Source organism: Calidris pugnax, unplaced genomic scaffold (genome assembly GCF_001431845.1).
Source record: "Calidris pugnax isolate Ruff unplaced genomic scaffold, ASM143184v1 scaffold349, whole genome shotgun sequence".
Taxonomy (NCBI): Eukaryota; Metazoa; Chordata; class Aves; order Charadriiformes; family Scolopacidae; genus Calidris; species Calidris pugnax.
In genome coordinates this window covers 274,597-302,129 of record NW_015091088.1, presented here as the reverse complement: position 1 = coordinate 302,129, position 27,533 = coordinate 274,597, and the positions used below count along the sequence as shown (strand labels likewise).

The 27,533-nt window shown below is 42.1% G+C and overlaps 1 protein-coding gene across 1 annotated transcript; it reads right to left on the bottom strand.

Annotated features, from left to right (window-relative positions):
- Positions 1-1,646: 1,646 nt before the first annotated feature.
- On the bottom strand, positions 1,647-26,100 carry BEND4 (BEN domain containing 4). The gene is made up of 4 exons (XM_014957764.1): positions 25,542-26,100; positions 12,858-12,949; positions 8,599-8,839; positions 1,647-5,412 (listed from the first exon to the last, which is right to left on the bottom strand). Exons 1-4 carry the CDS (start codon positions 26,098-26,100, stop codon positions 5,195-5,197), a joined length of 1,110 nt encoding a protein of 369 aa, XP_014813250.1. The 3' UTR covers positions 1,647-5,194.
- Positions 26,101-27,533: the final 1,433 nt, after the last annotated feature.

Here is a 27,533-nt window from a genome sequence, read left to right as displayed (position 1 = left end):
TGCTTGCTGTTGTTATAGGGATGCGTGATTTTGACCTCTATATGCTAAGAGTAAATTGAAGTGCTAATCTTTACCAAAAGTTGATGCCCAGGTAAGACACTCAGGGCCAAACCCAGACGAATTCCTTGGTGTAGGAATTCTCTTGGCAGCTCTGTTTCTCCTGGAGCCCCTCTCCGCCTGGAGAAGGGATCAAGAGGTGGTGTCCCCAGCAGAACAAACGTGAGTGGAGAACAATGAAAGTCATCCCTCTCCCTCTCGGTGGCTCTCTTTCAGCCCGAGCTGTAGGCTAAGGGCAAGGTGCTGGCAAGGCACCCCACCTCTAGTCCTGGGGACAAGGTTCTCACAGGAGAAGTCTCTCTGTAGCCTTTAATTCCCTTCAGCAGGCAGCAGTCTATTAAATGCAAGAGAGAAAAATAGAGGGATGAGAGCGGAGGAGCCACCACATCTGTGGTGGTTTTTAAAAGTTTTGGTTTTTAATGTGAAATGAGATCCCTGCCTTTGGGATTTGCTCCTGTGGTGACAGATGTGAAATAACGTTTGCTTTGGTAATTTTTGAATTTAAATAGAGGAAATGTTCCTCCTGCAAGTCATGGTTGTGCAAAATTTCCATGATATGCCTGCTTGTGACCCAAATGCTTACACCTACTGCTGAGTAGATACAGCATTCACATTTCTTAATTCTCTCTGAGCATAAATTTTGAGGGTATTTGTCCTTTTTCTGCCATCAAAGAAAGCCACGCTATAGCTTAGAACCTAAGTGTCCCCAGCTTCTCTAAACAGCTCAGACCTGTTGCTTCCACCAAGAGCTTAGGTTGTAATGCATGGAAATATGTATAGTCCTGTCGTCTTGGTTCACAAAGATAGGAAGTCTGGGAAGTCAGAGCTTTCCAATGAGAATTATTATTATTATTATTATTATTTTCAGAGGGATTAACACCTTTTTTTCTTTTCCCTATGTTTCTCAGAATTACCCGAAATTATTTTGGTTCAGCTTTCACTAATAAGGTTTTTCACTAATGAGGATTTTCACAAAAAAAAATACAGTAGGCTGAAGCCCCTGATGTAGAAGATACCAGCCCAACCTCGGTTAGTTCTGCAACCTTATAGGCACCCAAAATCGTTGTTTTATAGTGAAAATATAATGCAAATGGCAACCATTTCTAATAGATGCCAGCAGTCTTGCTTCCCAGCCCAGCAGAAAGTATGTTTGTCACCATAATTCCTCTACAAATTATTTGGAGTCAGGATTTTCTAAAGCGTTTAAGAGAACAGGAGACATTCAGCCATCGCTGAATTTTGAATTAAAATGGGATTTAAACTTCACTGCTTGAAAATCCAGGTCTTAGGATTGCAGATGGGTACTGTCTCTGAGCGGTCTTTCTGTCTAACTGGTGCATAAATATATGTGGTTGTATTTTGAGCCAAAAATGATTTATATCGTATTCATAGTTGAATTCTTCATAATCTTGCACTGTGCTTGCTGGTGCTTCATACTGAACAAGCATTTAATACAAAAGATAACCTTCTAGCCTCTTACATAAATCTATATTTAAAAATGTATATATACACAATATATATTTCTAGTGAGAGCCAGTTGTGACAGGTGTCACACTGACAGAGCATCTAGAGAGAGCAAGAGAGACAGGTTAACCAGAGACTAACTTTTATTGTGCATTTTTATGCAACAGAACAAATGGAACTGGAGGTATGTAGTAATAAAACCAATATTCAAATTAGAATTAACACCTGAAATAGTAAACTGTAGGTAACAAATGTCTTTATAATTAAAAAATATTGACTGTTTAAAAAATTATCTAAGATTTTATATTCTTTAAAAGAAATGTGTGTTGCCACATAGAAAACAATTCACACATCCTATAGAAATTGTCACAAAAACCTTACTAGTCTATATTACACTATGCACTTCTTTTGTACAATATCTGGTAAAGGTCTATCCCTAACCTGTACTTAACTCTACACAGTACAATCATCATTAGAAAGTATTCATAGAATTAACTACACCATAACGATAAAAATATCAGGATTAATGGTTTTTTTTTAAATCACAGTTTCTCCACAAATATTTGTCATAGAAAATATAGCGAAGGCATGTCGGCACAGATGGGCGTGCGGGGCTGCTACACAGAGTTCTGAGAGAAGGCAGATACATAAATGACAGTGAGATTAAAGAGCATGGAAGGATAAGACAAGCATCTCTACCCTCCTGGGACTTTCTGGAGTGACATGACAGATAGTGGTTCCCTTCTGTCCTGCATCCCGCGCTGGGGAGGGAGGTGCTGACACACAGCACCCTGCTCACAGCCTCCCATCTAGTACTCCAGCTCCCAGAGCGTTATTCCTAACACCTTGGGGGTATATAGACACTTCAATGTGCATGGGTTTATAACGCCTCATGAAGAAATTAATCAGAATCAGCGGTCGTGAAAGGTTTGTGGTGGTGTTTTGTTGGTTTTTTTTCCAAACGAGATGGGTGGGTTGAGAGTCAAGAGGCCGTGACGGCAAATCAAAACCAAGACAGACAACTGTACTCTGTTATTTTAAAACCAAACACGGACAAAAGAAGGTAAGTTGGTGTCTGCTAATGTCTGTGAGTACAATTCATGTCACCGACAGCGCACACAAGCAACTGAGGGGCAAAATTTCCTTCGTAAAGAAAGGTCCGAACCTGCAAAGCCATTTTTAGTGCCAAAGTGGCTTCCAGGATGAAACGATACATTTGGTTATTTTGCACAGTATGAGAGCAGGGGATTGTGAGTGGTTCCGGGAGGCTGGCTACACTTTTTACACTAAAAATAAAGCTAGGCTTACTAGTTATTTCAGCAAATCTTTAGGTTATTAAGTAAGAGAGGTCTGTCCAGTCCAATAATTTTGACTGTTAAAAAAGAAGCGTTTGTATTTTTAACCTCACATGATTAAACATTTGTAAGGAAACCATCACAATGTTTACAAAAATACATCATGATACATATTGCCGTGGACAACTCTACAGTATAATGTTGACTCACACATTCTGACATGTTTTACCAAGTAGTTCTGGCAAGTGTCACCACATTAAACATAGACCAGCAAGACTTAACGCCATCTGAGCAATGTAACATCTTCTATTATAGTTCTTTTAAAAAAAAAAAAAAGTGTAAGTTCAACACTGAAAAGCTACTATAGGATTACCTGTACCGTGACATTTCTATACACTGAGTTTCTCCTCCAGAGGCCACCACGCACCGTTGACCATCCGAAGCAAGTCACCTCCTGCCTCTAGTGAGGGACGGTGTCCCAAACCCCTTGGCCAGGTGAGTGCCCGTGTGACTAAACTGCTCATTCACTTCTGGAAATTAAATGGGTTATTCTGGGGCAAGCGAGTACCTTTCAACCCCCTTTCAAAAATCACCAAAAATAAAAGGAAACAAGAGGTATTGGACATTTAAGGGCCTAAAGCATATCCTGTCTGCGTGAGGTCCCATCTAGAGGGGAGTGTGGTGGAGCCCGTGTCCCGAGATGCTGCAGGGGCTGGCCATGAGAGACTGGACACAGCCCAGGCAAAGAGGAGGCAGATGGTGGGAAGAAACTATAATGTGAGTGAGCTGGCCTTTGGAAGTCTGGCCTAGTCCTCCATGTGCGGTCACGACAAAGCTAGAGGTGTGCTTCAGCCCAGAGGGACCTTCCTGGTCTTTGAGGAAGTGGTTGGGCACCTCCTGCCCTGCCCAGCACACACACGTGGGGAGGAGAAGGTTAAAAGGAGCAATAAGTAGCTTCTCTCGTGGCTTGCAGGAGGTGGTTAAGAAAGCTGGGGAGCATGAGAGATGTGTTCAGGAGAGTCAACGCTGATGAGGTAGCACTAAGGATGGTCAAAAGCGGAGTGAACTTTCTTTCCAAAAACCGGTTCCCTGTACCTGCCAGTAGGGAAAGGCTGCCTCAAGGAGAGCTGATTCAGGCTCTGAAGGATGCCAGCACTGGCCTGAGCGACTGGACAAGGGTAAGGAGATGGAGACACCCTGACACAGAAAGGAAAGAGTATCATTTCTTTGGCATTGTGTATTTCTGGAGTGCATCAATTTGGAGGGACATCCGCCTTTAAAATGAAAGGTTTTTCAGTGGACTGATTTTTTTTCTTTTTAAGGTTGGCATCTGCTTCCGATGTTGTACGCTGTCATGAATTGGCTTCTGCTCTAACACAGATCTTTTTTACAGCTCTTAGTTAGTCTGGACCCCAAGTTTACTTAAGACAGGTGGCTAAAGTAGGCTTTTCTTACCCAACCCCTCCCTGGATGCACCGCTGACTGTTAAAACCAGCACATTGCCTCATCTATTTCAAGGAATGGATATCAAACACAAATGAAAACAAAACCAAGAAAAAGGCAATTTAAAGCCTCTAAAGCTACATAATATGGCTGCAGAATAGGAATAGATAAAGCAAAACCTGTCTTCTGAAATGGCAATTTGTTTTTAGCAATCTTGTTTTAATGAAAACTGTCATGATCAACTCTAATCTCCTAGAAATCTAGATAAATACAGTGTCTATCTGATATACAAAGCAATTTTTATCTATTAGAAGTGCCTGTTATTGTTCTGGGTCTTTGAAGGATTCTGCTGTTGACGAGTGCTGCTGTTTTACCCGGGAAGATTAATTTTCTGGCAGACTTGGCTAAAGGAAGTCCCTGAATTTTCTGTCTTGTGTGGTATTTTAAGGTAGCATTTATAATTATGTTATTTTCTGTTAGGAAACCAGAGACCACTTCTTTATTTGCTATAAGCGTGCAGACTTGTTCTTACATCTCCAACTCGGGGAAAGCAAATAGTACCCAGCTGCTCTGGGTCCAGACCTGGGCTTGTTATCAATAGGCAGACGAGATGGTAGCTGCTGTTTCTTTTGACATTTTTATCATTTTTTAAATGACCTTTCCTCTAGAACTAGATGAAGTGAACTGCAATTTCCCTTTGAGGGTGCTATGAAGGATTTGCAAATAATAGGCACTGAGAAGTCCCATAGAGCAGGTCTTGAAATGGATTTCTTTCTGTTAACTGGGACATGGTAGGATGGAGAAGCTGAAATGTATGCAGTGTGTGTTCAAACATGCTTTGGACTCTTAAATGACAGCAGGGCAAGTATGTTTAACAAATAGTCTCTCCTAAATTAAGTGGTTGCTACTGTTGTATGAGGTTCCTGTCACTGTCATCAATCGCCAGATCCATCTTGCATACCTCTATTGAAGACTTCATCCTGTGACCCCGGATGGTCAGTCCCTTCGTAATACGAGTTCCCGTTGTGAAGGAAAGTCCCCACCGCGCGCCCTTGACGAGCGTGTCCTACTGCGTCGCTGAACACCTTGTTTATTTGCTCTTCGGATGGCATCCACCAGTCCGGGTTGGAGGTACAGTGCATCCTAATGAACTCTGCAGGAAAAAACATGCAAGGGTGAAAAAACAACTTGTCTTTGCAGCATCTGCTATTGCCCAGGTGTCAAAAGCTCATGGGAAAGAAGAAAGGGGGCATTACTGCTCTACTTAAGCAGAAGGAAAGCCTTATGGGGGATGCCATGATAATGCCACTTGGACCTCTTTTATTTCTGTACGAGCGTGTTTCTCCACATGCAGTGTATGTTGTGTTACCTGAGCTGGCTATGTGATGCGCAGGACCTGGAGATAAAATCCCTTCTTGTGGAAATAAGAAGAGCTAATCTGAAGTGAGGGCTGTGATTCAGTGTGTGCAGTACACGTGAAAGTCAACATGGACGGGAATGTATTTAATTTGAAACCTATTGTGTATTTATACCTTAAGGATCTTTATGTTCTCCCTCTGCTGGCTGCTTCAACATCTGCAGGCTGCTGTAGCCCACAACCTGCTTGAGAACGTGACTACCACTATTGGGGTTTGGTGCTCCTTTCTATTTGGAATATCTTCCCTTTTCAGTCCAGCTTTTTCCATCTTCCTGAATCTGACACCTATTTTTCAGAGACGAAATGGGCCTTAGAAATAGCTAAATGAGATGAGAGGGCTAATTTGGGGAGCCTTGCAACAGTTTTCAATGCAAGAGAAAATGAATTGTACTGCATGTAATTTGGCTATTTAAGTAGCTGCTGCTTCCACATCCAGCTATTTGTATGTGATGATTACATTTTTTAAAATTTCTTTTTCAGATTCTTTGACATGCAATATGCTAAACTTGCAGAAGGCGCCTTTGCCAATTCTGGAGTTTTAACTGCTAGACATAGCTCAAATAGGTGTATTTGGAGTTTGACACATCCAAATACGATTTTAAATGCGAGGGCACCTTATTAGATATATTGGATACACTGTACCTCATATGGAAACCGAGCTGCTTATTTATTCTGTAGCATTAGTTATTCCCTCATGCAGTATTGTGTGTCCCAGGATATTTTTAAATTCTATTTTCTACTGTTGACAAGCCAACAGCACAATAAGTGGCGTAAGGTAACTTCATTACTGTCACCACATCTCGAGACCAGGGAGCGCTGTGCTTTTACGCGAGTCTCCGTGCCTGCAAGGTATCTCATCTCTTGGACAATTAGGACATGATTTTTGCATAGCTGCAGTGCGTCTGCAAAAGTGATAGCTATCTGGGTTTTAAATTCATTTCCCTGGAAATCCACACAGGCAACAGTAATTCCTGCCTAGTTATGTTCACGTGGGGCTCCACAGACTGGTGTTTTTCTCGGAGAAGTGGTTGCCACATAAAGGAGCACTGCTATAATTTAAGGATGCCAGGCTGTTTTAAAGCTGGCTCCAGACATCAGTCAGTTGTAGGAATGTATTAAAAACGTTCATAGATGTTGAAACTACTGAGTGCAGAGGCAGAAGCAGTCTGTAATTCCTGCTATGGTGGGAAGGAGACAGAAGCAGTCTGTACTCCCTGCTACGGTGGGAAGGCATAATTGGGCATGCTGAGAATTACTCAGAGGCTTGTTACCTTGGCTTGTAAATGGGTAGGAGCCAGTGGCCAACTCCTGGCACTGGAGAAAGTTGTCATGTTCTCACCAAAGGGAGAGCTGTCTACTCTGCTTTCTTAACTGGTCTTAGATACTGAATGTTTTTGCTTCCTGTTCAAGCTTCTGGAAATTAAGGTAATTGGCCTTTCTTTTTCTCCCAAGGAGTGCTCCACATGTTCTGTACGTCCAGGACCCCAGAAAGGAGAGTGGCCATAAGCAAAAGTCCATTATTAACTCTCTGCTTGTACATAAATTACTAGGTGAAATTGAAAGTAATTTATAAGTGATTAATACAATCATATTCAGTCTTCATTTTCCAGGAGAACTTCTGGAACCCTGAGTCTCTCTCCTGACCTCGGTGCAGCAAGGTAAGCAATGGACTTGTCCTTCTCTTAAGCTCTGATAGAATATAAGGTCTGACAGAGTATCACATAACAGGTTAACAGGTTCCGTTGCAGTAGAAAAAGAGATTTTTTGCCTAACTTGATTGTATGTAAAATCTGAGTTCATTGCCTAGTTACATCAACGTACCCCAACTAAAAGTCTGATCTATTTGGCCTTGTTGAATTCTTTTACCCTGATGGGCAGATGCTCTGTCTGATGTATATAAACACTTCAGACTCCAGCCACTGACTCAAAATATTTTTATCGCTGACTGACCAATATTTAGCTTTGTACACTGCATTGATTAGCTCCTGAAGTCAGTTCAACTTGCATTTTAAGTATATGCTCACAAAATACTATAAATTGAGTTAATTAAAGAAATGATAAGCATATGCATTTACGAAATGCAGACGCTGATATCACAAACACATTTTTAGCTGGTATTTAAAAAGTCCTATTTTTGTATGTGTCACTATATATCAGGCCTTTCTAACAATTTTAGGAAACCAAAGCTATGAACTGCTGTAACAGAGAGAATTCTTCTCAATCTAGACTCTTTCTCTGTATTGTCCAACATCCTCACTCTCTGACACGGTGAAATGCTTGCAAAACTCCCCCTCGTTTTGAGGCTAAACATGGGGGAAAGTTGTTCCCTTACTTTTTCAGTCAATGTTGTGTCAGTGCTCCAAACAAGAATTAAGTCCTTGCCAATGTATTTGTATACACGTTGTTTCTAATCAACCTGTAGATGTTCTTGGCCCCACAAAATGTTCAAACCTATTTTGAAAGGTGGTTAGCTTTTAACTCCACTGATGCACTGTGGCCTTAAGCGCCATATGCTTACTGCACATTAGGCTATAAATATCCCTTTGGTTAATTTTGCTGTATAGCAGAGTTAAAGAATGACTTGTTTGTTTATTACAAAAGGATAAAAGGATTGCCTCAATTCCATTCCTTGCATTTTCAAGCGTATCAGTGTCATGTGCCCTTGTATTTGTCTCCTCTCGTGAATAAGCAGCCCTGGTTTTTCCCATTCAAAAAAAAAAAAATATACACATATATAATACATACATACATGTATATATGTATGTATAAATAAAAAAAAGTGGAGGGTTTCTGGCTGCTTGTCACCTGCCTCTGAAACCCCTTCTAGTTCTGCAACTGCCAGCCAAATGCTTCTACTGAGCCAGAGCCAATGTGGTGAAATGAGATCACATATGGTGGACACTGAGCGAAAAGATGCAGTACCTCTGAGACATGTTACTTTTACTGGATCCAGAGGACGTCTTTCAGGACCTGTCTCTCCCGACTGCACTGACCTTTTCCTTTTCCCAAGGCCGCATGAGTACTTAAGCTCATCGGTTGTGAAAACAAATCTGATGAGATAGCGAAGGAGCCGTCGTCCATCTTTCTTGGAAGAATTTACAGCCTCATCCCACTGTTTACTAGTGATGTAGACAGGGTAGTTGTTCAGCAACTGCTTGCTCCCCTGAAAAAAAGTGAAATATTTCCATTGCTTATTTTACAAGGCAAATAAGTAAAGATGTCAGTTGCAATAAAAAATATGCTTTTTAACTGTCCGCGATACTGACAGCGCAACACATCCCGAAGTGAACACGTAATTGCTCTTACTGAGAACGAGTACTTTTGAAATTACATTTCCATTTTCTCAAACCCGAATTTGGTGAGGTAGAAGGAACATGTTCGGAGAGGTGGCTATTGATAATTTCCACTTTAACAAGCAGGTTAAAAAGAGTTAAGAACCAGTGGCTGGTTATACTATTTAAGTATAACCTTTCTTCTTAATCTGTTAAAATGCATAAAAAAGGGTCTTTGAAGAGTGTGATCAAATGGATCACTTCATCACAGCTGACAGTTTACTTCAGAGTTGATTCTTTTGGTCTATTTTTATAATAAATTTATTAATTCTGTAGAACACACCTGAAACTTGACAGCAGTTATGTTACTGTGAAAAATATAAAGAAAATAAATAAAGGAACTATGAAAACTAAGAGCTTCATTATTATTAATGAATGCTGTATTAACTCAAATTATAGCTTTACAGAAATGCCACCATGTCAGCTGGAAAGAAATTTTGCTTTTAACCTTTATAATTTGTGTGCTTCAATATTCCAACATGAAATGAATGCTGTGGGACTAATTATGGGGATTCATGTAATCTACACACATTTATAAGCCCTCTTTGGTCAATTGTACCTAAATTGTATTTAATTCTTGTTGCCCATAAAATGCTATAGTTCAGGATTACCCAATTAATGTAAGATGGTGCTGTTAATATACTTGAGATAACTGAAGTACACAGGAAACCCAACCCCTAACCCACACCCTCCTCGAGACTCATTCACATTTACAGCTGTACCTCTTTATGAAAACACGTAAATCTGGAGGCCTAAATAGTAAAAGCTTCATATAGCTTTGACTGGAGTTCACAATGAATGAAAAAACCAAGGGTCTGATGCTGAACAGAGGCAATCACCCGTACGCTGCACTTGTGAGCCACTGTTGCAACATTCTCCTCCTCGCTTCCAGATCTTTGATATCTGAAAACTATTTTAAGGCCTACCCCTGCTTCCTTTCATATATTTATTCAGGCATCCTCCAACACAACTTGGGAGCATCTTCGAACTTTTTCCTTGGGTATTTTTTTAAAATTCTTTTGCAAGTTTGGTAAGTATGTGGAAGGTTGAATTCAGTGAAGATGGTGACGAGAGGGTCCTTGGAGAATGTATGTATGACTCAGGGTACCACCACCTCCCAGGGGGGTTAGCACCACTGGGTGCTGAGCTAGTGTGACCCTGCTGCTTGTCTGCCTCGGTGCAAACCCAGCTGGCTTGCTGCAAACTGCTGGCAAAGGCAGCTCCAGGAAAATCCAAAACACTGCAAAGGAAGCCAAAATATGAAGGAGGAGATGGGCTTTGGCTCTCTGATGGGCTCCTATCCTTCTCCCAAAACATCTCGACCCTTTAGCTTGTAAATCAAAGCTTGTAGTCCCTAAGAAAAAGGCACTTCACCTACAGTCCAACTCTGTCTATAACTGGAGAGCTTCTCTTTGCACTTCACTTGTCTACTCTCACCACGGCCAGAGGGCCAGGGCCAATTCTTCCCCCTCCACTCATGATGGAAGAAGCTGCTTTAATTTTTGCCAGATACACGTCCCTCTGGGAAGCCAGTAATAGGGCTGAGGAGCTTTGCCATGGAAAGAACACTACCCTCCACCCAGCCCAGCTCCTTGTCCTCTGCCAGCACGGCAAAAGGGCTGGAGAAGGAGGAAGAGCAGGGAGGAAGCACGGGAAGCTCTTTGGATGTACGATGCTCTTATGCCGAAGCAACTGTGACTGCTCCATCTTGGTGGGAGCTGACACTAGTGTCTCCTTGGCTTGTCCCACCACAGAGGTAACACACAGGACCATCTGATCCCCACACTGGTGCTCGTTCTTTTCAGCAGCTAGCTCAGCATCCCTTTTCTATAATTACTTTCCTACCTTAGATTCCTGAAACCTACTTCTTTCCCTACTTAAAAAAAAAACCAACCCACACCGTAGTGAAGCAAGGACCTTTCTCACTGATAGTGGTACCAGGTACAAGCAGCAGCTCACTCTGCAGGCACTGCCCTGCTCTTGAGCCCTGGCTGGTAGGAGCAGCATGATGGAAGTCAGCAATGGCACAAGGTAAGGCTCCAGTCTCGCTCCTGTGTGTTGGGGAGGGATGCCCATGTGTGGCTTTGCTAAGCAGCAAGCTATCCTAAAAGCCAGCTCTGTCTTTAAACGCATCGCACCGATGGAAATAGGGTGCAGAAAGGCCCAACAACTAAATTTCATGAGAGCTCCCGTTACTATTAACTGAGGAGAAGGCAATACATTTTGCGTAATTTACTCAGCTCCAATTTTATTATACTTCTCTCTTATTCCCCCTGAAATTCAGGATATTTTTCCTTGTTTTACTCCAAAGGCATGAGATAGTGTTACGCTACTCTGTTAAACAATTACTGGGTTCCTGCTACAGATACACTTTCATTACATCTTCGGAAAGTAAAGCACTTCTGGGCAAAAGATTCTTGGTGAATATACGATGCAGTTTGGTGTGTCCAGCAGTCATTAAACTAAAACAAACAGAAAACCTTCCAGAAACGAAATAAGCAGACCCTGAAGGAAGAACCAAAGTACAAACGCATTCATGCTTGTATTTGTACATGATTAAGCTTATGAATAAAAGATTAGCATCTATGTGTTTAATTGAATAAAAAATTCTGTCACATCATGACAACCTATTCCATCTGGGATGTTACAGAGCAGCCCCAGTTTTTACAGTGCTTGAGAATTTTAGTTAGGCAAAAGAGCACTGAAAAAAGGAAAATGAATCCTTGGGATATACTTGAGTGATAACAGCTAATGATACATATAAATATATATATATACGTATATATCAATTTGCACAGGACAAAACTAAATGGAGGAGCAAAGTGATGCACCCCTGAACTACTGCAAAGCATCTTCAGTGACCCTACGGTGAGTGGGACTATGCAAGGCTTGCACTACCTATCACTTATGTGCTAAGGGAGGTCAGACTAGACCCAAATCTTCCCTCTTCTGATTTTGTTTGCTTAAATAATGGGTAGTGACACGTGCACACTACATATACAAAAACATACATAGAAAGAGCCTCAATTACAGGCAGTCTAAACTGGAAAAGTCTTGACAAAACCACTTCATCCGAGGCATTTTTACAAGCCTGGATAGAAACACACTGGAGCAAAATTAACGTGAATTACACTACAGCTGATGGACAGATCTATACTTCTACCTTCTAGAGAAGGGGAGAACTTAAATTTCCTGCTTTTCACTGCAGCACTTTCAAACAGAACCTAATTACAAAAATCCCCAAACTCCATATCAAGTATAAAATTGTCAGCACTCAAATTTTGTTTGGGATACTTTCTGAGAAGCAAGAACACTCCGAAGACTTGTAAAAGTCTATATTTGGGTCTCTGTGCAAAATGAAGGAAACGTCTATTTTAGTGTTAACCATCTTGGGGCTGTGTTAGAGCTGTACTAACTGTATAGACATACGTGCCCATGTCCACACGGCCTGTTGGTACCCCCCACGCTCAAGCTGCAGCCCCAGTGCACCGGCACCACCGTCAGCCACCCAGCTACAGCTGTCACCAGGCTAGCCATAGCCTAAATTCTACCCACAAAAGTGATGTTTCTGAGGAAAGGTGAGAGAAAAGTTACCCAAAGCAAGGTAAGTGCAGCTGGTGCCAATGGAGGGAGTTACGCACTGCTCAGTAAAGTCATCCTGGAATATACTAGTGATGAGTCTCCTCCATTTGGGGGATTACTGTACCTAAGAATGACAGTCTAACAATACATTTTACATATTTTTTACTACTAAATATATTCTTCCAGCACCTACTGATTTATTTGCCTCCATGTTTTCAATGACTTGTCAAACATAAAGAGATACAGCTTGTCTTCACTGTATACTACCTCAGTCGGATGGTCTGTTGGCTGTGGTACCATAAGCTGGTTGTGATGCTGAAGTACAGTCTTCAAATAATCTAAAACAGTCTGGCAGGGCACTGCGTGAAACAAATCGCAATTACTGTATATTAGCTATCTAGCACAAAACATAACAACAATATTAAATCAAGCAGTGTTCTTCAGGATCTGTTTTGTACCTCTGTGAGATTTATTTCAAATAGGAAATAGCTCTCATTTTGATTTGTGCAGTCATTTCATTCAATAAATATACAACAGATATTGTATTTCCTGTGCTGAGGTCTCTGACATTGCTTTTATTTCCTACCCACTAGTTTTCAAAGGGTTTCTTTCCTAGTTTGAAATTATAATTATTACAAATACAAATTAGGTCAGCAGTAATGATAATAAGAAAAAAACCTGTAAATACTGTAAACAGCCCAAACCATGCAAAGGAGAAAACATTCTTGGACCTAAATCATGCACTGATTAACATGTAAATATGTTCAAATTTTTTTAAAACTACAGTCTGATTAAATATACTGAAGAGATTTAATGATTCATATGCTTTAATTTATTTTCCCTCCCTCCTCCCAAATTTGTTATAAAACTAGGTGTTAGGCAAATTGCTTTATTTCTCTTCCCCTCATCCTCCCCCCTTTCCATTCCCATCACCCTCATCCATTTCAGTAGTGGTACCAACATCCTATTCCCTTCTGCTGAGGTGATAGGTTAATTAGGGATGATTCAATTATGGGTCTCTCTTAAGCAGATGCTGCCACATCCCTGATTAACTCTGGAGTATTTTTGAGATACAGTGCTTTTCTCCTGAGCCTGAAACACTGTAGGAGAATTAAACAGATATTAACCCAACATTATGACTTACTTGTGCAAGACTAAATAAGCATTGTTTTTAACTCTCACATTTCATATGGGTTGCTTTTGTAAAATATTTAGAGATAATCTTAGCTTCAGCTAAAAATATAGAAAAAACATTGCTATGTTCCTTCTTTTTTTTTTTTTTTTTTTGTGCTTTTCTCCTGAGCCTGAAACACTGTAGGAGAATTAAACAGATATTAACCCAACATTATGACTTACTTGTGCAAGACTAAATAAGCATTGTTTTTAACTCTCACATTTCATATGGGTTGCTTTTGTAAAATATTTAGAGATAATCTTAGCTTCAGCTAAAAATATAAAAAAAACATTGCTTTGTTCCTTCTTTTTTTTTTTTTTTTCTTATTTCTTGGCATTCAGCCTTTACACCTGGAAAAATGCAGCGTTCCGGGCTTTGTTTTCATCTGGCAATCTGAAACCAAGCACTGAAATCACCGAGAAAGTCTCGAGGTAGGATTTACAGGTATTTTGCACTCTTTCCTGGCTGTTCCCCCCGGGCAGCAGCTATGCCTCTGAGCAGGCGGACAGGGAGCAAAACACCTTTACTCTGTGCCAAACAGAGCCTGTGCTAAGGGCTACGCGGCGTCACAGCCAGCAGTCCCCACGCAGAACTCATGCAAAGTGCCTGATAAGAATAATAAATTCCTATGTCGTTTCACCCCATCTCCGTAAAGATGACCCATCAGTGTATTTAATCCTCTTTCATTTGACGTACCACACTTCACCATAGGAGGTTAGGAGGTTATGTGTTTGGCAAAAATCAGCATTTCAAGTGATTTGTACCTGTTTTATTTCTCCAGTGACTTCACTGCTTACTGCTTGACCAGCTCAATATCAGTGTGCCTGCTACACAGTGACACTGCCATATGAGCAGGAGAGCCTGCGTGCCTTTTTTTTTTTTTTTTGGTAGGAAAAAGGCACTTTTAAGTGTCATCGGATAGTTTCAGAAAAATGTTTTCAATTCTGAAAAAGTCAGAAGGGCAGCCAAGCTTAATAGTCCCACAAACATGTTCTGTAATGAGAGCTGTGTATTTAGCATATAGCAGCAATGAAAAAATTCAATCAAAGTTTCTACGTGAAATAAGGGAGAAAAATAACCACAGGTAACAATTTAGTACACCGGATATTCATAAGAAGGTACGGCAAAAAAACAGGATTTGGCTTTTCGCCCCCTGTTTTTATAAGCAGGAAAGCATATGTGGGAAAAGGAAAATATTTTTTTTTTTCCTTGTGGATGGGCTGAAGGGTAAGATTATATTTTGAGACCCTTTTCTGACACTGTGTGTGTGTCTGGCACATCCAAAATGAAGACCAAACTAGGAAGGACCATGCACAGGTAACTCTCTAAGTAGGTGTCCAAAAAAGATGCACAAGGATCACAAAGGCTTGCTGCCCTGGGGAAGCCTCAGAAAGCCTGTGACAAGGTCAGCAAAACCTCCCACCCCAGTGGAAGTCATCATGGGTAACGAGCATCTCCTGTGAGATCCTGGATCTCCTGCGAGGTGACAGCAAGGATGGAAGGGGTTATGGTGGGTGACTGGGTTATGATGGCTGATGGTGCTACTGCCTGCAAGAAAATATGCCTGATACTTGGACAAGAGTTGAATGATAGTTGGGAAATCAGAGTTCCTTGTGAAGTATCCCTTTCCTGCCCTGCCTAAACGTGTCACTTTTTATTTAGCAAGCTCACCGAGGACACAGTTGCTGAAGCACCAGTGGTACCTGGGAGCTTTAGACCTCTTTGGTCCTCAGAAGCTGGGCTCAAAACAGCCTGTGAAGTTTGCGCTTGCTTTTCTGGTCATCTCCATTAGCAAAAGCCCCTGATGGTGACCTGATGGCTCTCACATGCTTGGTATTATTACTGTAATTATGTAGGTGGAACAACATTGGGCCTCAAAGGGAACAAGCAGAATACAACGTGTCGAAAAATCCTCTAGTTTTTTGGTGCTGATCTCACAGCAGGACGGTATTCTACCCACAGAAGGTCTCTTCACTGCAGGCTATCCAAAGATATATTTACCTATGTTTTTCCAGAGGGATGGGGCACAAGAGAGAAGACAAGAGGAAACTTTAACCTGTTGTGTCCTCAGCCCATGAAGTACAGCTCTACTTTAACTGTATTCTGCTGATGAAATGCTTTCTCATTACTGATGAGAAATATTACCGGTACTAAAAGCTGGCTGAAGCTTGTAAATACTTCTGTCTTCATAAAAGCAGTAACGTTTCAAGCACAAAATTGTAAGATTTTTGCTATCGTTTCAGAGACTGGGGGACTCTGAGTGCTTTTGACTTGAAAAGCCATCGTATATCACTGTTTGCTTGGGTACAAATAACCTCAGCCTTTCAAATACCAGATGCAAAGCCGGGCTCCTTGGGCTGCTGGATTATCCAAAACCTGAAGGAAGCCACAAAGGGGGAAGGATGAGGCCGAGAGTTAAAGCTTTGGTTTTGCTTCTGTGTCCCTCTTACAGCTCTACAAGTGTCCTCTTTGCCGAGAGGTAAGGGGAACTGTTTCCTCTGAATCCTGCAGCAAGCGTACCTTTGTAAGAGCCTGCAGCTCCCAACTGGGAGGATGAATAACCATTTAAAACTACTGGCTGATTTATTTTGTATTTCTTTGACTTTGATGTGGTATCTAGGGAGTTAACAAGACCATAACCCCGAGAGCTGATTCTCTGCACACTTATCCACCATCAGCAACAGGGATCTGTGCCTACTGTAACTAACAGGAAAGATGCTGATGTTGAAATTACACTTGCTTGTTACGGTGCAGTAGAAAGCCTGTGGGGTGGCAGTAGTTTTCCTGCCCATTAGGAAGGAGTTTCCACAGTCTTCATTTTCTGGAAGTGCCAGTGACTCCAAAAAGACACTGGAAGAGGCAAAGTAACCTGGCCTGCAGCAAGTGACGAGAAGAGTGAGATCTTTGCAGGAGCTAAAGGGCGAGGAGGAGGTGCTACGGCGGCCTTGGCATGCTGGGGAGGGCAGGCCTCGCTGAAATGCTAAGCAGTGACTAAGCAGGACACGCGTTAAGAGGTGGCAGGTCTTCATTGTTTATTGATCCAAGTTATACGACTTCGTTGTTATTCCAGGCATCTCTAGGCTGCACGAAGTGCTGCTTCGGCAGAGCTTGTCACCGCTTTCTCGGTGTGGTATCCTCATTTCTAATAAGTAGTTGAACGGCACGGTGGCCACCGGCTGCGCCCATGACAAACGCCGGGCTGTGATCTCTCAGTCTGACCTGCCACACAGCTCTGCAACACCCCAGACCAAATCCTCTTTGCACCAGACAGCATCAGCAGGTAAAACACAGCACAACTCAAGTTGTCATCTCCCAGAGATGCAGCTTCTACCTTTGGCACGTTGTTACGGCGTGTGCTGTTTCACCCTCAGAAACATATACCTTATTTCAAATCCTGAGACGCTGGGCTCACACTAAAAGCAGAAGCCCTACACCCACCTACGCGCCCACCAAAGACCATGCCAGCCCTTTCAGGATGTTGTGCACTAATAATCAGCCAGAAATCCACCACGTCCTCCAAAAGCCACTCTCAGTGTCCAAGTCGAGCCGATAGTCGAGCCGATATTCTCTGTGCCTCAGCACAATGGTGACCCTGCACCGTGTTTGACCAAGTATGTCTCCTCTCGTCTTCCTCACCCCCTGCTACCTCTGCACCGCTCACAAGCTGTGAGCAATGACTGTATGTTTTCTTTCACTGGTGAAAGTATTAAAAACACAGGCTGTGAACTGTTTCACAAGGAATTCCTCCATAAATTCAGCTGCATCATGGCAATTTCCTGAATACAAATATATTTGCATTTTTTAAATCACTCTTTTTAATACAATGTTATGTAACACCCTGAATATCTGCAATATTCTCATCAACCAAACTTTTCATCTCATCAAAACCATAATTTGGCAAGATGTTGCCTGGTACTAACTCCATTATTCTCTTTCAGTACTCTATTAATTGAAGCTGGCATCAGCTGTGCAACTAGTTTGCCTGGGCTCAGTATGAGGCCAATGAGCCTACAATCACCCGGGACATCTCATGTGTCCTTTGAAAAAAAAAGATAAATTGTACAGTATTTGCATCTTTCAGTCTTCTGGAGCATCCCAAATATTCCAAAACACAGAGAAAATCATAGTCAGAGTCCTCTTTCTCCACCTTCATTTTTGTTTTAGCTCCTGAAATGAGTTGTCCAAATCTCATGATTTTGAAAACATCACGCTTTGGTAGCAGCTGCCTAATGCCTTTTGGTCGTAAGTTTATGTGCGCTCAGGGATGAAAAGCTGGCGTGCCCAAGTAGTTACTGCTCCCAGCGGCTCTCCTGGTGATGCCAGTCTCTGAAAGAAGGACTCCTGACTCTGCTCTTGAACCACACTCTCTTACAGCCTGGGCTGGGATCAGCACCTCTTTATCATTTCTAAAAAGGCCAGCAATTCTGGCCCTGACTAACAAGCTCTTCAGTTGCCCCAGACACTGGGAGGGAGCTGTGGCAGACAGCTGAGGTTGTGTTCCCACCTGGAGCCACTACTGAATGTGTACTAACACCCACAGTTACAGTGGAAATGGGACATATTTCTACCTGTTTACCATCATCTTCATACTGGTGTGATTGCATCATTTTGCTGTTCATGAATACCAGAACAGAAATGCTCAATGAGCAGTTTCATATTATTGACAAAACCTACTATTTTCACCTGCTAATGGTCTGATAGTGTTATTAGGACTCTATGTTTTTCCTTTAATTTGCCAGGGAAAGAGTGTCTCCTCCACAGAGCGCTCCAGGTGCAATTTTAATTATTAATTTTCCACTCATCCTAATCTCTGCTTTTTACTCATCACCATCAACTTCCCCTCTACTTTATTTGTTATGTTTCTAACCGGTCCTTTGCTTTCCCTCTAAGCTGGCTGGTTTTGTAACCAGCATGAAACTTCTCCTCCTAGATAGTCTTTTGGGGCCTTCAACAGCATGCTTTTAATCTTTCACAATTACTGCCCACTCTTTTATCTTTCTTTTTTTTTTTTAACCTTTGGCTCTGATAATTGTTTCCAACTTTTTTGTAAAGTGCCAAGAACATCTCTATTATTGGTCTGGGCTGGATATTTGCTCACTACAAATGTTACTGGGTCACAATCACTCGTATTTATAACTGTCAAAATGAGGACTCTCATTCATCCTCCCAAAGTGTGGCTTCCAGCGTAACGCAATCCAGGGCTGGTTATATTGCCAAAGCACAGCAACTGTGAAGAAATACTTGGGCTTGCTGTAAATAAGGCATATCTGAAATGTGAATAAAGTATATCTCCAACCTCTCCCGCGGCATCAGACAGCCCTTGTGAGAAGGGATGGTGCATGCTTGGCCATGTGTCTCCCTGTGGTGGCCTCAGCCCCATAAGCAGATAGTAAGAAATCTGGTTATTCTGTTCAGTAATGAGATTTTATGGTCTGTAGCTGACACTGACTAGTATTCCTCCTGGTGTTTTGCGCAGCAGAAGATGAATCCCTCAGCACTCAAGCCCATTTCCTTCTGGCTCGCCAGTGAGGAGGAGAATTGGGAAGGGTGTACATCCACATCCACCCTTGCTCAGACCGGCAGCTGTTAGTTAAGACTGGCTCAGCACCGCAACGCGTCCTCCTTTGCTTGACCTTGAGCCATTCTTCACTCTGGGTTCATTGCAGGGCACTTCTAAATTGATGCTCGACTGTCAAAAAGATGTAACAAATGATAGGGAACCTGCTGACGAACTAGATAGCAGTGTGAATCTCTTATAACATTAACGGAGATGCCTTCTCTGCCTGAGATTTGGACAAGTGTGCAGTATAACACGGCTTGGATCATTTTAGCTCATACGCTCATTTATTTCAATAGTCAGCTGAAAGCCAGTGAAAGCTGCACGGACGGGCCGTGAAGACAAGTTGTTGGGGTGCATTCAGCTGGAAAAAGAGCGAGGGGTGAGGAGAGATGGGGTTAGTAAAGAGGAACCAATCTGGGCGCTCAAGACCCTACAAATTTGGATGTTTGTAATTGGATGGTAAAATAAAACCAGCACCGGAAGAACTGACATTACAAGCAGAAGGGTGTTAAATCTTGGCTAAACTGACCTATGTGCCTGCCAAAAGCAGGGAAAGCAGAAAAAATGACAGAAAATATCCTGTTACTTTTAAACCCCTTCTTGGTTGTGTTTTCCAGCCAGAGTGGAAAACTATTTTACTTCTGTTAATCTGCATCTGAAAAGCCATTGTATTTCTTTTAATTTTCTTTTGCAAAACTATTTCCTCCAGAAAGAAGGAGGTGCCCTTCCATACGTCCCTGGGATGTCCACCTCTGCCTGAACAGCAGAAGAAAAGAGTCAAAACAAGGCAGCCATGCATCTCTCATCTAAGCAATGCCACCACGTGCTCCCGTGGCTTTTATTTTTCTCTGTGCTCCCTCACTTTCCTTCTACTTAAATATAAAAAGTACCTCTTTTTGTCCTCTCTTTCGGCTGCAAAGTCTTCAGGGCAGGGACCTCCCCTGTAAATCCCTCTACGTGTTTATAAGGCTGATAACTAACAGGGAAACCAAGGAGCCACTGGTGAGTGGGGACACAAGTTTGTGTCACTAAAACGCCAAGTGCTGACCTACAAAATGCAAACGTAAGTTGAGACCAAAACTCTTGGGGGAAGTTCAGCCTCGCCAAGCTGACCCACAGCTCCCCAAAAAACTCCCACCAGAGCTCTTATTCCCCGATTTAGGCTAAGAAACCTAAATTCTCATGGTTTTTTACCCAGAACCACAAGAGAAAACAGATTAATAAAGGTTTGGTCCGCTGCAGTTAGGTGTTTCAGTAAGTTTTTTGTACTCGGGCAGGTTTAACAAACTAAGCTGGCACCCCCAAGCTGCAGGCAAAGCCGTGCTGCAAATTCAAAGGGGTTCTCGTGCCAAACACTCGGCGGCCGCGCTCGAGGCTCTCTCTTCCCCAAGTAGCTTCATGCTTTGAAGCTGAACAGCGGAACGAGGCCAGAGATCAGACCAAAACATCCAGAACATCAAGGGAAACCAAAGAAGTGGTTAAATGTGAACATCAAGAAAAAGGACAAAAAAAAAATATAAAAAAAGAGGACATGAAAAAGTGTTCGTCATAACCCTTGATGGCTGCTTTATCTACGCTGGGGCTGTGGTAGGCTCTTTGGAAACGCGATGCTCTGAAAGTATAAAGGAGACAGGATTTGCAGGGAAAAGTAATATCTTTTATTAGATCATCCGATATAGTCATGAAAAAGAGTCAAGCCTTGGGCACACAAAACCTCCTGGAAAACTTGTCTAACTTTTTCAATTACATTGATACTAACTCTGCCTGCAAATCCTGCTTTGCTGTGGCTACTTCCAGCCACCATGAACATGGTCTCTGTGGGTGATCACCCCTCTGCATTTGAGGGGGTTTTTCATCCCCATTCTCTGGCAGTTTCACTGAATTTCACTGAAATGAAACTTTGCTGGAGTATTTTTTGCTGCCCGCCCAAGAAGGTAAGAATAATTACTATATTTATTACACACTGCTTCTTCTAACTTATTTGTACCTTTTCACTACTTTCAGGTTGGTTTGCCCCAAACCATGCAACCAAGAAGGTTGGAGCACCTGGAGGCAAACCCTCACTCATGTCTCCCGGCCTTTGCTTTAACCACCTGGAAATATTTTCTCCCTTTTGGACCGAAAGCTGTGGGAAAATCCTGCTGACAATAGTGAAGGAGAACTGCTTAATATCCTTACATATTAGAGAGTTTAAATCCAGGTCTTACACTCAGTCTCACAAATAAGTCTTTAATTTTACTATTGGGAATGTATCAGAGCCCTAGTAATTTTTATACAGAGGAAAGAGATTAGGAGACATTTTTCTCCTCGTATAGACGGATTACTTTGTGCTGTTCTTGACGGTGTCAAAACCTTAAAGAGCCAATGACAAGTTTGCCAAACTCCTTCCAGGCATTGACTAATCTTTAAGTATTTTTTAAAACAAGACAAAATAATACACCGAACAAAAACGTTTCTCTGTTTTTCAGTTGAACTGAAAACGGAAAATGTACAGTTAATGTTTTTGCCTAAAAAAAAAAAAAATTACAGGGGAAAACTGCACAATTTGCAAGATGTCACATTGCTCCAAACCCAAAGCACTGAAATAGCAATTTTACTTCATTTATCCCATAGCCGAAACAATTAAGATTTCACACAAATTTAAGTATTCTTTCAGTCAAATCAAATGGGTATTTTTTGAGAAACAGTGTCCCCCAACAATCAAAACATATGCCATATTTCACCCATGTAATTGCTTTTCTCCAGTGGTGACCTACCAAAGAGTGATGCTAGGCTATGGGCAAAGAGTTCCTACAGGACTGAAGGGCTTCTACAGCAACAGGGCAGAGTCCTGAAACTGAAAAATCTTATCTTCTGTGTCCAAAAGCTACAGGAGGATATGTTTTGTGTAATATTTGTTAAAAAAAAAAAAAAAAAAGTTGTTGCCTTTACAGCTGCTGAGAAAACACTTGTCTTCCCGGTAGTCTCTTTGTGAGCCGTGCAAATGGTGCTTTGCAGAGCTAGAGGCAAAGATGTGCAGCAGCAACTATTTTTAGATGGCAAACTCTCATGGATTTTAAAAGGGCTTTTGCATATGGAAAGTTTTAAAAAAAAAAACCCAAATGCAAAGTATTTCAGGAAAAGGATAAAATGATTCATAGACGGTTATAGAGCAGAAGGGAGGGGTTGGTGCTTTTATCTTCCGTTGACAGGGCTGCTGTGGGAGCCTCAGCGCCCGCGGGGAGGGCACGGGGCCTGCCTCCCCCTGTTCCACACAGTCCCCTGCCAGCCTCACTGAGCAGCTCCGGCCCAGGTCCCTCATCAAGGATGAGAAGGAAAACCACTATGTCAAAAAAACACCCTGCTCTTTCAGCAGCTTGACCCTAAAGGGGCCTAGAGGAGAGATGGGGTTGGACTCTTTATCAGGGTGTGGAGTGATAGGATGAGGGGTAACGGTTTTAAACTGAATGAGGGGAGATTCAGATTAGGTATTAGGAAGAAATTCATTACTGTGAGGGTGGTGAGACACTGGAACAGGTTGCCAAAAGCTGTGGATGCCCCATCCCTGGAAGTGTTCAAGATCAGGCTGGATGGGACTTTGAGCAACCTGGTTTAGTGGGAGGTGGGCTGGAACTAGATGGTCTTTACGGTCCCTTCCAACCCAAACCATTCTGTGATTCTGATTGATGGGACAGTCCAGCAGCCTCCATGCTCATCTGCCTCCACAGTTGCTTCTGTGCTGCATTAACAGTCTTGCCTGGCTGTTGGACACTGAGCATGGGACATATGAGTGCGCAGGGAAGAAAGTTTGTGCTCCAAGATGACTCTGATGTGATAGGTGGTGGCAAACACCACTGAAACCCTCTGCAGAGGGCTTTCTGGCTCCCTCCTGAGGCAAGCAGCATCTTAATGGGCAAAAAAACCTGCTCAGAGAACAAGCATCGCACTTGTTTACATACAGATTTGGGTGTTTCAAGTGCCACAGAAATTTCTGCTGGCTTCTTCAGCAGCAGAAGCTAACTGTAGCAAAATCAGCATCGGAGACAAAAATAATCAGACATTGCCATTAGTGGATTTTTTATTAACCTTGCTCAGTAGTAGCTATGGGACTGCGCAGGAAGCTCAGACCCCTGTCCTACCATGTGGCAAAATTAGAGGGCACCTTCTGTGGCTCTTAAGGCTTCCCCAAACACCTAGATCACTTTAGACCTATCTGCATGCCTCACCCAGACAGCATCTGATACGTCTGACGATGGCTTTCTGTTGGCTGATGAAGTCATACGTCCTTTCACATTTATTTTATGTTTGCCTGCTTCCTTTGATACACCACTAACAAGGTGTTTCATTACTCCTGGGGGTGAAAAAGGACTATGTTTATGTATGTTTATCTCTCTTTTAAAGGGAGATGAAGGGTAACTGTGATGACCCAGGTAAATACCAGCTGCTTACCTTGGCATTAATCCTAGCAAAGCACAGGCAACCACAACGGGATTCAATTGACTAAGAACTAAAGAATACAAATACAATTAACACCAGTCAAAATGGTCTTATAGAAAGTGGATCTCGTCAGACTAACCTGATTGTCACTCTTTGATGAGATTATAGGTTCGCTTGAAAAAATTGGGCAGAAGAGATGTAACATACCTAGGCTCCTGAAGGGCATTTAACGTACCACCATGAGTTACCTGACTGCAAGAGCAGCAACACACATCAATAAACTACAGCATCTATGGATTAAGAACCTGCCACCAACACCTCAAGTACCTGTCATTGGGGGAATCATCATGAATAGATGTGTCTCCAGCAGGGCTCGATGGACTGACAGCAGCCTCAATACCATTCAACATTTCTAACCAGAATCACAACGTTAATTTAAAAACAATAGAAAAAAAATAACCTCGATGATACAGAAGTTGGTGGCCCAGCAAACAGTGGGCAAACAGGGCAGCCAAAGCATTCTGGATCACTTAGGAAATGAACACATCCAAATACAAAGTATGTATGTCTAGGAAGAAATGTGCACAGAATGAGAAGCTCAGCTGCACAACTGATGGCCAAACGACCAGGGCAACCATGAATGGGAACAAAGAGACTATTCACCTCCACTCAGGCAGATAGGAACATATTGCACATATTTCCAGTGCCCAAATTTTAAAGAAATGAGCAGCAGGGAGAAAAGAACTACAAAGAAGGATTCAACTCATTTGGGGAGTTTTAAACGGTTCTGTTTGCTCAGTTTATCTAAGATGGAAATTAAGTCATCTTTCAATCTGTAGGTAACTTCATCCAGAAAATGTACTAAGTCCTACACAGCATTTCATTTAGTAGAGCAAAGCATAAAAGTCAATGGCTAGAAGCTGGTTTCAGACAGTCAGGCAGGGAATTCAGCACACATTTTCACCAATGTAATTAACCACTGGAGTCAAGCATCAAGAAAAGAGGTAGAGCCACTGCTTCTCAGTGTCTCCAACTCAGGACTGGAGGCCTTCTGAGATATTGAGTCAAACATAAGTTATACTTCAGTCAAAGTAAAAAAGATCATTAGGTTCAATGTAGGTGATTGAATGAAAGATGTAGGTGAGATTATAGACCCTAACGATAATTTTTGATCTTATACTTCTGAAGGCAGGACCCAATAGGAGTTAAGTCCACACGATTCCCTTTGTCACACAGTGTTCCCATGTGATGTATGAACCACTACTGTATCAGTGAGAGTGTACCAGTTATGGTGACTTCTGATCTTGGTAGGGACAGGGGAAGTATGCTAAACTTTGGGTTTTCTCTGCACTGAGCAATGTTGGTTATGGGATTTGATTTGCTGGTACCACCTAGGGACTACTGCAAAATAGAAAATGACAATGTAGTACAAATAATTCACAATACATCATTGGTAGCTGCAGAGAAGAATGACGGAGACTATTGCTTCCTTTTTGCTCAGATTTTGCAACTGCAGATACATATTTGGACAGTGGCTGATTGCTGCCTTCTTCCTTTCTGAATAGTTAGCAGCTCTGGAGTATTTTCTCTCTTGCAGTCCATGCTAACTGCCTTCTCTGCCATTTAGGGATTAGTTAAGACAACTTTGCATGGATCTAACCCAGCACCTCAAACTTCAGCTAGCAAAGGAGCAGCTCCCCACCATTTACAACCTTGAAAGACAACTAGAACTTAAAACAAAGTATTACCCAAACTGTTTTCATCATTGACTGACAAAATCATATAGCAATGGATTATTTACCTGGAATGCTCTCCAATTTTCTACGAAGTTCCTCGTTTTCTTGTTGCAATGAAATTACCTCCTGCTCTAGCTCTTGACACCGAGGGCAGTAGCCTTCTTCCTCTTCCTCCTCTTCCTCCTCTGGAAGTGTAGAAGATGATGGGTGACCGTGAGATTCAGATGTTGCTGGAGATGTCCATCCACCTAAAGTGTGTACTGGAGAGGTTGAAAGTGGATCCACATCTGCCAAATGGCTAAAATCATTTACTGATGAGGTGTTCTGAGAAGGGAAGCTCCCAGAAAGCAAATAGTTCTGAAGGGAATCGGTAAAAACTCTCAGAAAGGCTGAGGTTTGTTGTTTCTTTTGCATATACTGCATCTCTATGTCTAAAATGTCTGACGTCTGACTATGGACCATTTTCCCGAGCTGACATTGCTCTTGTCTTTCACTATAATTTGGGTTTTCCTGCTTTATACAAGAAATCATGGACTGAGAATGATTGTTGTCCAGTAGTTTTCCACCACAATTTAAGAGACTTAGAACCCGGCTGCATTGTTGGGCAAAGGCATCCAGAATCATTCGACTCTCTGAAACAAAAGAAAAGATGAATCACAGAAACCTAATGCAAAAGGTTATGCCAGGCAGTAGCAGCTAGATGAATGTACACAACCGTTTACAGTAGCATGCATTTTATTTCTGAACACATTAAAATTATAGCTTCTGCTTTAATACTTCTGCAACACTGTGATTTAAAACAATCCCGACTTTGCTTCTATTTTGAGAGTGCCCTTGTGCCCTTGCTGTTAATCAGAAATGCATTGTGATGATAGTCACTGCTTACTGCCATCTCCTTTCAGAGGGATTAAGACAGGAAAATGGAGAAGAAAATACAAATTCCATCCAATTTGCTACAAGTAAAAGTTCAAGTAAGTACTCCTCTGGAAGCCTATTTCAAGCTGATGGTGGGTATTGCCTGTACATATTTGCAGGACTTTGGACTACACCTTCTTCCTTTGTCCTGCTCCTCTCCAACAAGGTGTCCAAGCTCTATTTTTCCTCCCTTTCATCTTTGCTACACTTGCTCTACATTGGGTGTGGGATACTTCACACGATCCACCCCTAATTCTATGAACTTTGCTTCTCTTCCCTTCGCTTTGAATTCCAGATATGTCCAAGAACAACTCAAGAGTGATAAGCACAAAACCCTCTTCTTACACCAAGGCAAGGCATTAAATCTACAGCTTGAAGCTCCTCTGGTCAGAGGAGGAATTTTTTTGTCCTGCTGACCTCCTACAAGTTTGCAGGTAGGGCAACATCACGCAGTGGAGAGCAGCACAGAGTTCTTCAAGCTGCTCTGGACATAATCAGGAAACTAAACTCTACGTGGGGCTGTGTATCAGTTTCTGGAGACAGCAGCTCAGCTCTGGAAGCAGGATAAGGATGCTACACCGCTCTAATGCCACCTCTAATCCACCTCTAATGACAGGAGGTGTCACGTCTCAGGGAGCAGTAGCAGCTACAGCCTAAACCTCTATAGTAGGATGGTTCATTTCTGAGTGTCTATGTGTATAAAGTCAAGCTGCAGTAACAGTTCTTGGACCCAGATGGAAAATGACCATGACATTTGGCTCTAATTTATGGTATGACCTGTTAGGTTCCCCGATAAAAATAATGCCTTTAAAAAAAAATTTAGCTTATTCACAGCTGAGTTCCTCTAGGTGCCTAAAAAGATGTAACTAACATTTTGCAGGAGATAAAAAAAAAGAGTCTGGTAGGTTTAAGCGCTGCCAATTTTGGAGAGCTCTTCTCAGGCAGGCTTGACTTTTAGAAAGTGACAAATGCATTTACTTTTGAAAAGGCAACCTGCTACAGATGCATGAGATGAAGCACCCCAGACCTCCATCTATCTTAACTTCATCACTAGAGATGAAAACACAGCCTCATCACATTGATAATAAATAAAGAACAGAAACATTCAGAATTTGGTCCTTTAAGAGGTGGCACTTCTCACG